This window comes from Mandrillus leucophaeus, unplaced genomic scaffold (genome assembly GCF_000951045.1).
Source record: "Mandrillus leucophaeus isolate KB7577 unplaced genomic scaffold, Mleu.le_1.0 Scaffold72, whole genome shotgun sequence".
NCBI classification, from domain to species: Eukaryota; Metazoa; Chordata; class Mammalia; order Primates; family Cercopithecidae; genus Mandrillus; species Mandrillus leucophaeus.
In genome coordinates this window covers 4,492,398-4,507,697 of record NW_012107808.1, presented here as the reverse complement: position 1 = coordinate 4,507,697, position 15,300 = coordinate 4,492,398, and the positions used below count along the sequence as shown (strand labels likewise).

General features: G+C 40.5%; 1 protein-coding gene across 2 annotated transcripts in view; it reads right to left on the bottom strand.

Annotated features, from left to right (window-relative positions):
• ADAM17 (ADAM metallopeptidase domain 17) overlaps positions 1 to 15,300 on the bottom strand; it is a 78,043-nt gene that overhangs the window by 23,734 nt on the left and 39,009 nt on the right. For both annotated transcript variants that reach the window (XM_011965313.1, XM_011965314.1), the window contains exons 7-11: positions 12,852 to 12,941; positions 10,822 to 10,935; positions 7,737 to 7,881; positions 7,536 to 7,624; positions 1,346 to 1,498 (exon numbers count right to left, since the gene is read on the bottom strand). In XM_011965313.1, coding sequence (XP_011820703.1) covers positions 1,346 to 1,498; positions 7,536 to 7,624; positions 7,737 to 7,881; positions 10,822 to 10,935; positions 12,852 to 12,941 — 591 coding nt within the window. The remainder of the gene's footprint in view (positions 1 to 1,345; positions 1,499 to 7,535; positions 7,625 to 7,736; positions 7,882 to 10,821; positions 10,936 to 12,851; positions 12,942 to 15,300) is intronic.

Sequence of the window (15,300 nt, the reverse complement as noted above, 5' to 3'; positions counted from 1 at the left end):
AAAAAAAAAAAAAAAAAAAAAATTAAATTAAATAGAATTTACAATTCAGTTCCTCAGTTTCCAGCCACATTTCAATTGCTCCACTGGGCAGTGGCTACTATACTGGGCAGAGCAGACGCAGAACATTCCCCACCCCACAGCAGAAAGTTCTATTGGACAGCACTGAACTATAGCAAACATGATTAGAAATGCAGAGACTTTGAAAAGAGAAGGAAAATTCAACAGTTTGACAAGTTGGAAGAGTAGACAAAAAGGGGTAGAAAAATGTTTATCTGGCACAAGTTGTCAGGCAGAGGAAAAAACATAACATGCAAAGTAACAGAGGAAGGAACTGTTTACACATAACAGCCAAAGAAAATAAGATGCAGAAAATATACATAAAAAGCCAAAGAAAATGAGATGCAATAATCAAAGATCACGAAAAGAACAGGAGGCAGAAATTTCAGAAAGCAGGGTGTCAGAGCCAGGGAAAAGCAGAAGTAATCCTTCCCTCTATGTCCAGGGTAGGCTTGCACATTAGCCCACAGCCTGGCTCAAAATAGGAGTCAGGACAAATACTTCACAATCTTTTGTGATTAGAATCAAACTCCTTTAAGCTCTCCCCACCAACCCTCTTTAACTCAGCAGCGCAGCTATTGTTTTCCTCACACTGCTTTATGCTGTTTAACGTCAAATAAAATGAAAAAACGAGGTATTTATTAACACAACTTTTAGTTCGGACTCTAAGAGTTAGTCAAAGCACTCTTAAAGTCTCTGAAAGTGTTTTACAGTATCCCAAATCAACTAGTATACTCTATCAGAAGCCCTCAATAGTAAATGATTCAATTAATTATTCAACAAATATTTGTTACATGCCAGATACTCCTACTAGGCACTGGAGATAGAGCTATGAATAAGACAGACAAGGGCCTTTCTCCCATGAGGCTTGTAGTAAGGCAAACTATGTGTTTATCTGCAAAAGTTAATAAAAAACATGTAAATTGTACAGTAGAGTTAAAATGAATCACAACTTGTAAATGAAATAATGAGAAATTTTTAACATAAAGCCTGAGCCCACCGGACCCTGAAATCCAGAACTTCAACAAAGGCCATTATTAGTAATTTTTCCTAGAGCTCAAATCTACACATTAAACTTGACAACAAAGTCCAAATGATAGTTTTAACCAGATTTAGATGGACCGTGCTTCACCCCAAAACATACCGCCACGTTTCAAGGTAGTTTGTAATTTGCAGATCCATCCCTAGGGCAACACCTAGGAACGGAATACGTTTCTGAGCTCTCATTATGATCATTACACAGAGCCTCTTTCAAAACCACATTAAAAAATTCTCAGCACACACATACCTTATTGTTCTCGTGATCGCCACTCACAGCTATGGGATACATGACATATTTTCCTCCCTGGTCCTCATTCGGGGCACATTCTGCTAGACCATCCGGATCATGTTCTGCTCCAAAATTGTGTCCCAATTCATGAGTTGTAACCAGGTCAGCTTCCTTAAGGATCATGCAAAGAAAACATTATTTTTCAATATCCAACTATCACTTACTTCTGCCAGCTGGGCCTATGCTGTCTTAAATAGAGCCTTATAATCAGATCAGCAAGAGAATAAGAACTGCATGCTTATAATACCAGCACTTCAGGAGCCTGAGACGGGAGGGTTACTTGACTCTAGGAGTTTGAGGTCAGCCTGGGCAACACAGGGAGACCCCATCTCTACAAAAATAAAAATATTAACCAGGCGAGCTGGGCGCAGTGGCTCACACCTGGAATCCCAGCACTTTGGGAGGGGAGGCCAAGGCGGCTGGATCACTTAAGGTCAGGAGTTCAAGACCAGACTGGTCAACATGGTGAAACCCTGTCTCTACTAAAAATACAAAACCTAGCCAGGCCTTGTGGTGGGTGCCTGTAATCCCAGCTACTTGCGAGGCAGAGCCAGGAGAACTGCTTGAACCCAGGAGGCAGAGGCTGCTGTGAGCCAAGACAGGCCACTGAACACCAGCCTGGGCAAAAGAGTAAGAGTCTGTCTTAAAATAAATAAATAAATAAAATAAAATAAATATATATAAACTTAAAATTCCTGATTTTTTTCCTAAGAGGGGGAAATCACTCCATGGAACCTGAAAAAATAATATTTTGCAAGTCATTTTTCTATACAAGAAGTCTTTCCACATGTTCATATTAAAACAGTAGTGGGGAAAAAAAACTTAAATTTTTAGCAAAAGCACTCAAATCCCAAAGGTGTAATGTAGAGAAATATCTCCTAACTGCTTGGAGAAAATTCATTAGTGGATTTGCTAATGACTCTAAAAAATCTCTCAAAAATTTCAAATCAAATTTTGTTTTTGCTCTATGTGTTTTTTTAACAGGAAAGTTCTGGAAGACCAAAGAAAATATGTCATGAAATCAAGCCATTAAGAAGTTGTGACTCCAAAAAAGTAAAGGAGCATGAGCTATTATACACACATATATGTTTCTGTCCATGGTTCCTGGCTTATAACCCTCCACAGCCCTGGTTACAGTCCTCTGTTACAATGTTGGGGTGCTTTAGGGCTCAGGAGCAGTCCTCAGGAAACAGAATCTCTCTCTCTGACCTTCTCCTGTCCTCCTTTTACCTGATCCAAGGCAGTACTCTAATTTGACTGTGGGTCAAGAGATCCCCATTCTCATTCTAGAGAGGGTCCTGCCCTTTACTGTGGAGGAAGGAATGCTGCACAGACAGGTCAAGGAGAACCTGGACAGGCCTTGGTGGGTTTCCCCACTCAGTTGATTAGTATGAGAACATACCCATTTTGTCCAATCACATTTCTACACAGTTGTCATTCATGCTTATGTAATGAAGCCTCCATAAAATCTCAAAAAACAGGATTCAGAGAGCTTCCAGAGAGCATTCTGAATATGTGGAGGTTGACAGGAAGGTGCAGAACTCATTCGCGTGCCAGGAGAGTGGTACATCCCAACTCCATGGGGACAGAAGCTCCTGTACTCGGGACCCTTCCAGACCTCGCCCTATGTATCCCTTCATCTGGCTATTTCTTTGAATCCTTTCTTTTTTTATTTTTTATTTTTTGAGACAAAGTCTCCCTCTGTTGCCCAGGATGGAGTGCAGTGGCACAATCTCAGCTCACTGCAATCTCTGCCTCCCAGGTTCAAGCAATTCTCCTGCCTCAGCCTCCCGAGTAGCTGGGATTACAGGCATGCACCACCACACCTGGCTAATTTTTATATTTTTAGTAGAGACGAGGTTTCACCATGTTGGCCAGGCTGGGTCTCAAACTCCTGACCTCAGATATCTACCCGCCTCGGCCTCCCAAAGTAGTGGGATTACAGGCATAAGCTACCGCAGTCGGCCTCTTTGTATCCTTTAAAATATCCTATGTAATAAACCCGTAAACTAAGGTAAGTGTTTCCCTGAGTTCTGTGAGCCACTTAAGCAAATTAATCAGACCCAAAGAGGATATCGTGGAAACCCCAACTTGAAGCCAGTTGGTCAGAAGTTCTGGAGGCCCAGACTTATAACTGGTGGGGAGGAGGGAACAGTCAGTCTTGAGGGACTGAACCCTCAAGCTGTGAGATCTGACACTATTTCTGGATGGAGAGTGTTTGAATTGAATTGGAGGACACCTAGCTGTCTACTGCTTGAAATGTGGGGGAAAATCCCCACACATTTGGTCTGGTCACACAAGTTTTCTGTGTTGATGATAATTGTTGTGATGTGAGAATAGAGGAAAAACACAGTTTGAGAGATTTTTTCCCCCTAAAACAAAGTACCATAAGAAAAAAATAAATTTAGAAATTAAGGCCAGGCACAGTGGCTCAAGCCTGTAATCCCAGCACTTTGGGAGGCCAAGGCAGGTGGATCACCTGAGATCAGGAGTTCGAAACCAGCCTGACCAACATGGAGCAATCCCATCTCTACTAAAAATACAAAATTAGCCGGTCATGATGGCGCATGCCTGTAATCCCAGCTACTCGAGAGACAGAGGCAGGAGAATTGCTTGAACCTGGGAGGCGGAGGTTGCAGTGAGCCAAGATGGCACAATTGCACTCCAGCCTGGCCAACAAGAGCAAAACTCCATCTCAAAAAAAAAAAAAAAAAGAAAAAAGAAAGAAATTAAAAGGTTCCCCAAAACTAATTAGTGTCTTTTTCTTTTCTCATACCACTTTACATTGTTGTTTTTGTTTCTGCTTTAAGAAACAGGGTCTCGGGCCAGGCGCAGTGGCTCACGCCTGTAATTCCAACACTTTGGGAGGCCGAGGCAGGCAGATCACAAGGGCTGCAGATTGAGACCATTCTGGCTAACACAGTGAAACCTCATCTCTACTAAAAATACAAAAAATTAGCCGGGCATGGTGGCAGGTGCCTGTAGTCCCAGCTACTTGGGAGGCTGAGGCAGGAGAATGGCATGAACCCGGTAGGGGGAGCTTGCAGTGAGCCGAGATCGTGCCACTGCACTCCAGCATGGGACACAGAGCGAGACTCCGTATCAAAAAAAAAAAAAAAAGGATCTCACTAAGTTGCTCAGGCTAGAATACAGAATACAGTGGGTATTCACAGACGCAGTTATCACACTACAGCCTCTAACTCTTGGCCTCAAGTGATCCTCCCACCTCAGCCTCCCGAGTAGCTGGGACCATAGGCTCCCGCCACCACCTGTTTTTAAATCACCCGAAGTCCATAGTTTATGTTAGGGTTCACTCTTTGTGCTGTATATTCTGTGTTTCAACAAACGCATAACGTCTTATACCAACTATTAAAGTATCATACAGAGTAGTTACCCTGCTCTCTACCTATTCTTCCCTCCTTCCCCCAACATCTAGCAATCACTGATCATTTTATAGTCTGCATAGTTTTGCCTTTTCCAGAATGTCATATATTTGGAATCATATAGTATGTAGCCTTTCAGACTGGCTTATTTCACTTAGTAGTATGCTTTTAAGGTTCCTCTATGTCTTTTCATGGCTTAATAGCTTTTTATTTTTTTCTCATTGTATGGATGTGCCAGTTTATCCATTTACCAACTAAAGGATATCTTGGGTGCTTTCAAGTTTTATCAATTATGAATTAAGCTGCCATAAACATTCTTATGGCCGGGTGTGGTGGCTCACACCTGTAATCCCAGCACTTTGGGAGGCTGAAGCAGGCGGATCACCTGAGGTCAGGAGTTCAAGACCAGCCTGGCCCGTAACATGGTGAAACCCCATCTCTACTGAAAATACAAAAATTAGCTAGGAGTGACAGCGGGCACCTGTAATCCCAGCTACTCGGGAGACTGAGGCAGAATCGCTTAAACCTGGGAGGCAGAGGTTGCAGTAAGCCGAGATCACGCCACTGCACTCCAGCCTGGGTGACAAGAGTAAAACTCCATCTCCCAAAAAAAAAAAAGAAAAAGAAACTGTCAACTGTCTTCCAAAGTGGCCGCTCCATTTTTGCATTCCCACTAGCAATTAATGAAGAGTTCCTGTTGCTCCATAGCCTTGTTGGAATTGTGTTGCCAGTGTTTGGGATTTTAGCCATTCTAATAGGCTGCTAGTAATAGCGTATTGTGTTGTTGGGTTTCTTAAAAAGTTTTTTATAGAAACAGGGTCTCACTAATGTTGCCCAGGATGGTCTCAAACTCCTGGGCTCAAACAATCCTCCCACCTCAGCCTCGCAAGCAGCTGGGACGACACGCATGTATACCTGCACCCAGCTTCGTTGTTAATTGGCAATTTCCTAATGACACATGACACTGAGCATCTTTTCGTATGCTTCTCTGCTATCTGTGTATCTTTGGAGGTATCTGTTCTGCTCTTTTGTCTATTTTTAAATTAGGTTGTTCATTTTCTTATTGTTGAATTTTAACAGTTCTTTATACATATGGAAATTTTTAATTTTTTTTTTTAATTTTGTAGAGACAGGGTCTGACCATCTTGCCTAGTTTAGTTCCAAACTCCTGGGCTCAAGTGATTCTCCTGCCTCGAACTCCCAAAGTGCTGGGACTATAGGAATGAGCCACCATGCCCAGCCTCTTTGTATATTTCAGATAGCAGTCTTTTCTCAAGATGTGTCTTTTGCAAATATTTTCCTGTACCCTACACCAAGTATAAACATACACCAAGTATAACATCATAGTCAAAATAGCAGTATACCAACCAGCCCTCTGGGAAGCCAAGGTGAATGGATCACTTGAGGTCAGGGGTTCATGAGACCAGCCTGGCCAACATGGTGAAACCCTGTCTCTACTTAAAACAAAAATACAAAAATTAGCCATGTGTGGTGACAGGCACCTGTAATCCCAACTACTCAGGACGCTGAGGCAGGAGAATCGCTTGAACCCAGGAGGCAGAGGTTACAGTGAGCCAAGATGGTGCCACTGCCTTCCAGCCTGGGCCACAGAGCAAGACTCTGCCTCAAAAAAAATAAAAATTAAATAAAAATTAAAAATCAGTATATTCGATACTAATATTTCCTACCAGTATCTCTCTCCCCTTCTTCCTTAATGAGCCCTAATTTTGTTCAGGGCAGCAATATACTCAGCTAAAATAGCCACCTTTCCACATTCCATTGAGGCTAAGGGCAGCCACGTGACCCAGTGCTGTACAGTAAGTTGTAAACAAAAGCCAGGATGAAGCCTCCAGAGAAGCTTTTTAGAAGGGCCAGACTAGGCTAGCCATGTTCTCTTTCTCCTCCTTTCTCTAACACAGAAGAGAACCATCTTAAAACCATGAGGTGACATGCATGAAGACAAAGACCTCCTGCTTGTTCTTAAGCCACTGAGGGCACCTCTGAGTTGCTGTACCACCCGGAAAATGCTATCCCTGAACTTCTTGTTGACTGAGACAAGTAAACCCCTTATTTAAACCACTGCTTATTTAATTTTCTGTTATTTGTAGTCAAACACATTTCAACAGTCATAGCTGGAGAAAAACAAGATCATAAGATCTTCCAGAGAAAAAAACAGGTGACATACAAAGATAAGAACTCAAAATGACTTCAGATTCTTTAAAAGCAACATGCACAGAAGACCACAGAGAACATGAGAACTAAGAATATACTCAGCCAAAATTATCAATCAGGCTTAAGAGTGGAATAAAGACATTTTCAGATATGTGAAATCCCAACAATATGCAGGTTATATACCTTTTCTTAGGAAGCTCCTACAAGATACACTACACCAAAATGATGGCACTGAGAAAGAGGGAGACCACAGGGTTCTGAAAATAAGAGGGTGTGGGATGCCTTGAATGGCAGCTGCACCGCAGGACTAGGAGACAGGGAGCTCTAAGGGTTGCTGCAGGTCAGAGGGCTCCAGGACAGAGGGTTCGAGAAAAGCAGTGGTCCTCACATGTTTCAAAAGAAGGCTGACAGGCCATTTTTATTTTCTTCTTTATGCTTTTTCATATATCTCACAAAAATATATAAATTTTCTTTAGGCAGAAATGAAAAAACAGTATATATTACATTTTTTAAAAAAATCTACATAAATATATAACTGAGCTTCTACTACAATAAACTCTTAACACTATTCTTTTAAAAATAAAAGAACATACCTTTGTAAGGATGGTTTTACCATAATTCTTTGTGCTCGTCAAACCACTATTCAAATAGATATTTTTCTTCCCAACTGGGCTATAATAAGCTAAAGTCAAAAGGAAACAAAGATAAATTGCTTATTAAATACAGAATTATAATATAATCTAATCAGCTTATAATCCCAGCATCATATTCACATAAGAAATGGAAAAACTTACCCTTTGGACAAACGCCTCCATGGCTGTTTGCTCTGGGAGAGCCAACATAAGCTAATCCAAGAGTTCCCATATCAAAATCTTGGTATGTGAAAAGGTGTGCCAAGCAAACTTTAGATGCTTCCTCAGCTATATCAAAGCTAAATTGCTTTGAAAGACAAAAAAAAAAAAAAGCATTCTTAGATTAACAATTACATCAGACCAAAGATGTAATTTAAATCAACTAAACATTCCAGAACAGAACCATGACCGCATGCAGCTCAGCACCAGCAATCACAACCCCGTGCAGTGCTTTGCTCTTTCCCTAAAGTGCTCCTCCACCTGCACCGGTGAGAGACAGACACTGTCATCTGGCAAGGGGCACAAAAGGGAAGAGTTCGGGAGCTTGCTCCAGCTGTTCAGAACTAACTCACTGCTCCTTCGAGGGCTGTTCTGAAGACATACAGCCTAGGACTAGAGATGCTCCAATTCGTTAACGGGATTGCAGCACCCCAGACCAAAACAGATCCCTCTCAAGTATTTCAAGGATTCATCTGGTTTTATAGAAATTTTAATCTTAAACTTTTTTGAGTGTCATAATATATAGTCATTTATATAAATATACACTTATAGAAAAGCAAATATACCCAGTTTTATGTTACTAAAGTAAAGATTTTACATCCATTTAAGTCAACGCTGCAGGTTTGAGAGGATTTTTTTTTTCTCAATTTAAAAGGGCTTCATACATTACTTTAAAAACCTCTACCATAACCATCCAGCGTCTCCAAGTTTAAAAAACCTTAATTTCGGGGGTTTTTTTATTCGTTTGTTTGTTTGAGACAGGGTCTCGCTGTGTCACCCAGGCTGGAGTGAAGTGATGCAATCACAGCTCACTGCAGCCTCGACCTCCCAAGGCTCAAGTGAACCTCCCACCTCAGCCTCCCAAGAAGCTGGTACCAAAAGCGTGCATCACCATGCCCGGCTAATTTTTGTATTTTTTGTACACCATGTTGTCCAAGCTAGTCTTGAGCTCCTGGGCTCAAACAATCCACCAGCCTCATCCTCAGCCTCCCAAAGTGCTGGGATTACAGGCATGAACCACCATGCCTAGCCAAAACACTCAGTGTTTAAAATGCTTTAAATGAGAGGCCAGAGAGCCCTATATGAGAAATGAAGTGTGGTTACATGGGGATTCTGATAGTTCCGTGGTAAAAGGGTGAGGCTTCTAAGAATATTCTAGGAGCCTCAGGGAAGAAAATTGGAGAGGAGCATCTGTCAACGTAAGTCATTCTTCTCTTTGGTTCCTCCCCTGCCATGGGCTGTCTGGAGGCTCACAGAAAAGCACACAGGCACAGTGGTTCAGCTGTTCTAGGAGTCAGGAGATCTGTGCTCAATTCGACCTCTGCCACTACCAGTTGTATGACTAACCAGACAAGTCATTTAATCTTCCTGTTACTGGTTGAATTGTGCCACCCCAAAATTCAAATGTTGAAGTCCTAACCCTCAACAGTACCCCAGAATGTGACTCTATCTGGAAACAGGGCCCTTAAGGAGGTAATTAAGGTACACTGAGGTCATACGGGTGGGCCTTAAACCAATATGGCGGGTGTCCTGATAAGAAGATCAGAATACACACACACTGAGGGAAAGACCATGTGAGAACACAGGGAGAAGACAGCACCTACACCACAAGTACCGTGGCCTCAGAAGAAATCAACCCTGCTGATCCCTTGATTTTGGACTTCCAGCTTCCAGAACTGTGAAAACCCCAACTTCTGTTAAGTTCCCCAGCCTATGCTGCTCTGTCATGTCAGCTGGAATAAACAATAACACTTGCTGAGCCTCTTCACAACAATGATGCTGTCTCAACCAACCTTTCAGGGTGCTCAGCAGATCAAATTAGACAGGGTATGAATGAGTACCACACAGGTGCTGCACGTTATGCTTCTCCATCTGGATGAAGAGTTATAATATCCTTCAATTCTATTAAAGCTTTGAAAACTTGATTTCAGCCTCATGAGACTCTGAACAGGAATCCAGATGAGCCACACCATACCTGGACTAGCCCATGCAAACTATGAGATAAATAAGTGTTGTTCTAAGCTGCTCCACTTGTGATAATTTGTTAAAGCAACAACAGGAAACTAATACACTTACCAACACATTAAAATATAACTACTATCACTTCATAGAAAGTCACTCTACACCAAAGTAATAGCACACACAAACTCAAGACACTGGAATCACATGGCAGTATCCTGTTATATAGCAAGACTCCAAATGATGTAAAATGATTAAGTTAGCCATCTTTAGATTAATCGCCAGAATAAAAACACAAAAATTTTAAATTCCTGTAGAGAACTTTCAGATCTCCAAGCTATATTTCTACTGTCCGATACATGTTCATAATCTGTTTGATAATTACTGCCCTAAAAGATAAATTGACAAGCTTCAGAGAGCCCTGAACTAAGTGTCCCGAACTAACAAAACAGTGTGCAAAAACTCTATATATTCGGTATCCATGTTATTTTCTAGAGCAGATCCACTGACTGCCTCATTAGATCCTCAAAGATATTAAGGTTAAGAAGCACTGCTTTGGCCGGGCAGAGTGGCTCACACCTGTAATTCCAGCACTTTGGGAGGGCGAGGCAGGCGGATCATCTGAAGTCGGGAGTTCGAGACCAGCCTGACCAACATGGAGAAACCCCGTTTCTACTAAAAATACAAAAATTAGCTGGCCGTGGTGGTGCATGCCTATAATCCTAGCTACTCAGGAGGCTGAGGCAGGAGAATTGCTTGAACCTGGGAGGCGGAGGTTGCAGTGAGCCGAGATCATACCATTGTACTCCAGCCTGGGCAATAAGAGTGAAACCCTGTCTCAAAAAAAAAAAAAAAAGCAGCAGCATTGCTTTATAATGTTTTTCTTTTTCACGGAGTTTTTGTTATTTGTTGTGTATGCTGTTACATGGGATGAGGTTCCTGCTGGATCAGCTGGGGGAGATTGCTTCTTGGTTTCCATCTTTTCCAATATGCTCCTTCATTAAAACACATACAATCCACATAGCAGAAATCATAAAGTGGTGTTAATATCCAGGGTTCCAAGACCTACCTCTAGCAACATCTTCACATCCCAAGCATCCTTTTCTTCATTTGGGTAACTTTTTGCCATATTGTAATGCTTTTCACCAGGTTTTACCTCTTGTGGAGACTTGAGAATGCGAATCTATACTTAAAGAGATAATATACTTAGAACACTTCCAAAATAAGTCAGAAGACTCTAAATACTGCATTATTTTATCTGTTCAAAAAAAGAATTGTTCTAGAAAAAAACATTTTAAAACCAAAATTCATAAATTCTTCAGTTCTAATATTCAATGTTTGAAACAAACAGAGAAGCATATGGTATGGAAAACATGTCAATTAATTATTTATAACAATATGAATGTACTCCTACATTTTCATATCCTCTATGTTTATTTTGAAAAAATAAGAACTTGGGTAATTACAGGAGCCTAAAATAATTATTAGAACTATAGTCAACAGTTTAGGAAAGAATAATAAAATATACATCTCTTTGTGCATCAAAGGAATAAAAGACTAAGAACAGAGGCTTCTCCTTATATGTGCATTTCAGATAAATTCCTATTAAACCTGCAAAGAAGGGGAAAAAAAAGGAACAAAGGCTCCCATTAGTAAGTGTGAGATAAAGAAAGGAGGAAACTATGCTCAGCTCAGAGTTTCTGTGTGTCTCTCTTCCCTGCCTGCCTGCCTGCCTGTTCTGGTCTCCTCTGCCACTGTGTGGTAAGCTTACTGGGGTGGACTCTGCAGTTTTGATGGTGGCTGGTCAAGGTCAAATCTGGGACAACTACTTAGAAGCCCACCATGATGCACATCTAAACCACATCCTCCAATCCATCCTTCATCAGATGTAAAGAACTTAATGTTTTAATCTCCTATATTATTCTTGTGTTCTTCAATTGGTTCCAAATGCCTAAAGCAAAAAGAAAATTTACAGGGTCCCTAAAACTCAAACATGATGCAGCTATTTATAATAAAACAAATGAGGCAGCTTTACATGCATGAACATGAAGTACTCTCCAACATACTGTGAAATGAAAAAGCGAGGTATAAAAGTGTACTGTATAGCACCGTTGTGTCAAATACAGACATATACATACACTATACATGCATATGACATCTCTAGAAAGATACATATGAAACTAGTGACATGAATGTCTTTGGGGAAAGGAACTGGTTTAACAATAAACAGGTTGCAGAGACTTACTTTTCACTGGTTTTTGTACTGTGTGTATGTTACCTATTCAAATAATAACTTAAAAAGAAAATGCAAAACAGTGAAAGAGAATGAAAAGGGAAAAATCTCTTAGTTTTATACAAATAATATCAAAGTTTAACATTTATAAATATGGTGAATGATTTAAAAATTTTTTTTAAACCTCTAAATTCTATACTGTAGAACTTATAAAAATATGGTTTACTACAAAAAGCCTGGAAAAAAAAATAGAGATAACAATTTATATAACTTACATATCAAAATGTCTTTCTGCCCAAAGTAATACCCTATGTCAGAAGTCTTTTTAGTCTTAGCAATTTGAAATAACTCTTCATATGAGCTATTAAGATGACACTAATATAACATTGCTAGACACACTCTGTTAACAGATTACAAGAAATCAGAAGGAGACATCTGAGGGGAAAGAACCTAAAGGTTCTGTATATATAAATACAGCCTTGCGAAGGTACCCAGTATTTTTTAGTAAATTTTCTGACTAAGGATTCAACGGTACGTGTCACAGTTTTAACGAAAGACTTAAGCATAATCAGAGGGGGGAAAGAAACTACAGAGAATAAAAAGGCCATGAATTCAAAGAAGGAACAAAGCACAGCAGCGTAAAAGGCTTTCTACCTAAAGCGAGACTAAGGACAGAAAACTTCACAATCTAGAACTAATTAACATCAAAAATACTGCACAATTCATCAGAAGAAAAATCATTGGCATTTGAGAAAACTTATTTACAATTATTGTTAAGGACAAGTTTTTGGGTTTTGGATAAAGTCACAAATATTTACATTACATAACTTAAGCGAGTAATATAAGCCATATCTATTGATAAATACCTGCTCTATCTGTATTCCATAGCCTTTAAAACCCGCATTATCCCATGAAGTGTTCCGATAGATGTCATCAACTCTGTCAATTAGCTCTATCTGTGTGTATTTAAAAAAGAAAAAAGACATTATGTAGGTCTTTACCTCTCCTGGCAATGCAATATAAAATCTATGGAGGAAAAAAAAATCTCAGTTTAGAGGCCATTGCAGAAGTTTCTACTTTCACAAAAACTAGCATTAAGATGTTACTATATCTGAGTATTCCCAACCTTTGGCCCCAAACTTAAAGTGCTGTTACCACAATAAAGCAATGGTATAGTTTAACCTAAATTTCAGGTACTCAATTGCACATGGAACCAAAATGATGAGTAACAGGCTTTTGTAAAACTACCGTTTCAGTCAATAATAAAAATTAAATTTAAAAGTCAATCAATATACCTGAAATACAGTTGACTCTTGAACAACATAGATTTGAACTTCAAGTGTCCACTTATATGTGGATTTCCTTGAGCCTTTGTCACCAGAGACAATATGACCAACTCTTCCTCTTCCTCCTCAGCCTACTCAACATGAAGACCATTATGATGATCCACTTCCACTTAGTGAATGGTAAATGTATTTTCTCTTCCTTATGATTTTTCTTTATTTTATTTTTTCAGAGACAAGGTCTTGCTCTGTCACCAGGGGTACAGCACAGTGGCACGATCATAGCTCACTATAGCCTGAACTTCTGGGCTCAAGCAATCCTCTCACCTCAGCCTCCTGAGTAACAGAAGACTACAGGCACACACCACCATGCCCAGCTTTTTTTTTTTTTTTATGATTTTCATCATAACATTTTCCTTTCTCTAACTTACATGACTGTAAGAACACAGTAATAATACATATAAAAAATACGTGTTAATCGACTATTATTTTATTGGTAAGGCTTCTGGTCAATAGTAGACTACTAGTAGTTAAATTTTTGGAGAATCAAAGTTATACAGGGGCCGGGCATAGTGGTTCACGCCTGTAATCCCAGCACTTTGGGAGGCTGAGGCAGGAGGACTGCTTAAGCTTAGAACTTTGAGACCATCCTGAGAAATTCTCCATCTCTACTAAAAATCAAAAAACTTAGCCAGGAAGGGTGAACACCTGTTGTCCCAGCTACTCAGGAGGCTGAGGCGGGAAGATTGTTTTGTTCCAGGCAATAGAGGCTGCAGTGAGCTACGATTTCGCCACTGCACTCCGGCCTGGGCAACAGAGTCTAAAAAAAAAGTGACATGAGGATTTTTGACTGCAGAGGGAAGGTCAGTGCTTCTAACCCCCACCCCCCGGCACTGTTCCTGGGTCAACCATATTCCCTTCTAAAAAGAATTCCATCTTCACTCTGTCTCTTGGTGAGTACCTCAAATGTCTTCACCAGAAACAAGTAAGGTGCAGTGGCAGACAACTGCCAACCCTATTCCCCTACTCTCACCCCGAAAAGTTCAGCACTGAGGAATGGGTAAGAAGACGGCCAGAAAGAACAAGGTTCATTTCAGCAACCCTCCTTCTTTTGCTCTCTGATTTGGGAAAACTGGAGAAGGAAGGCAGTATCGTTTCCAAGGAAAATGACATGAGAAAGAACAAAATGCTAATTACCTATCTTTTTCTCAAAGAGAATATTCTACTATTCAAAAACTGGGTTGATAAGGTTTGTTCCAGCAACTGTGAAACAAGTTATGTCTCAGAAATTGTTAAAAATACAAATTTCAAGACTAGATCTCTCATTATATTCATATTTGTAGTGTAATGAACAAAGAAGTAATATAAGAGGAGCCCCTTAATACAAAACCCAGATTAAGAGAGAAGCTTTTTAAAGTAAGAATCTCTATCTTAGGAACAAGAATCACAGTGACTCTTACTAGCCTCATAATAAATTCACTTGATATGGGGCCGAGTGCTGTGGCTCACACCTGTAATTCCAGCTACTTGTGATGCTGAGGCAGGAGAACTGCTTGAACCCAGGAGGTGGGGGTTGCAGTGAGCTGAGATTGCACCACTGCACTCCAGCCTGGGCAACACAGTGAGACTCTGTGTCAAACAAACAAACAAACAAACAAACAAAAAAATCCACTTGACATGGAAGGGAAGGGAAAGAAGGGTAAGGGAGGGTATGAATAAAATGGACAGCATGGGAAAAGCAAGGCAATGAGAAAGACATCTTTACCGCCCCAGCTTCTTCTTGCTTCATGAATAGCTGCATTCTCCATTATTCCCTCAATAACAACATTTTGGTCAGTGCCAAGTAATCATGATGAATGAGGTCATACTAGCAAAAAATGTCAACGAAAAATGATTTCCCAGACTTTAAAAATCGTAATAGTTGGCCTGGCGCGGTGGCTCAAGCCTGTAATCCCAGCACTTTGGGAGGCCGAGACGGGCGGATCATGAGGTCAGGAGATCGAGACCATCCTGGCTAACACGGTGAAACCCC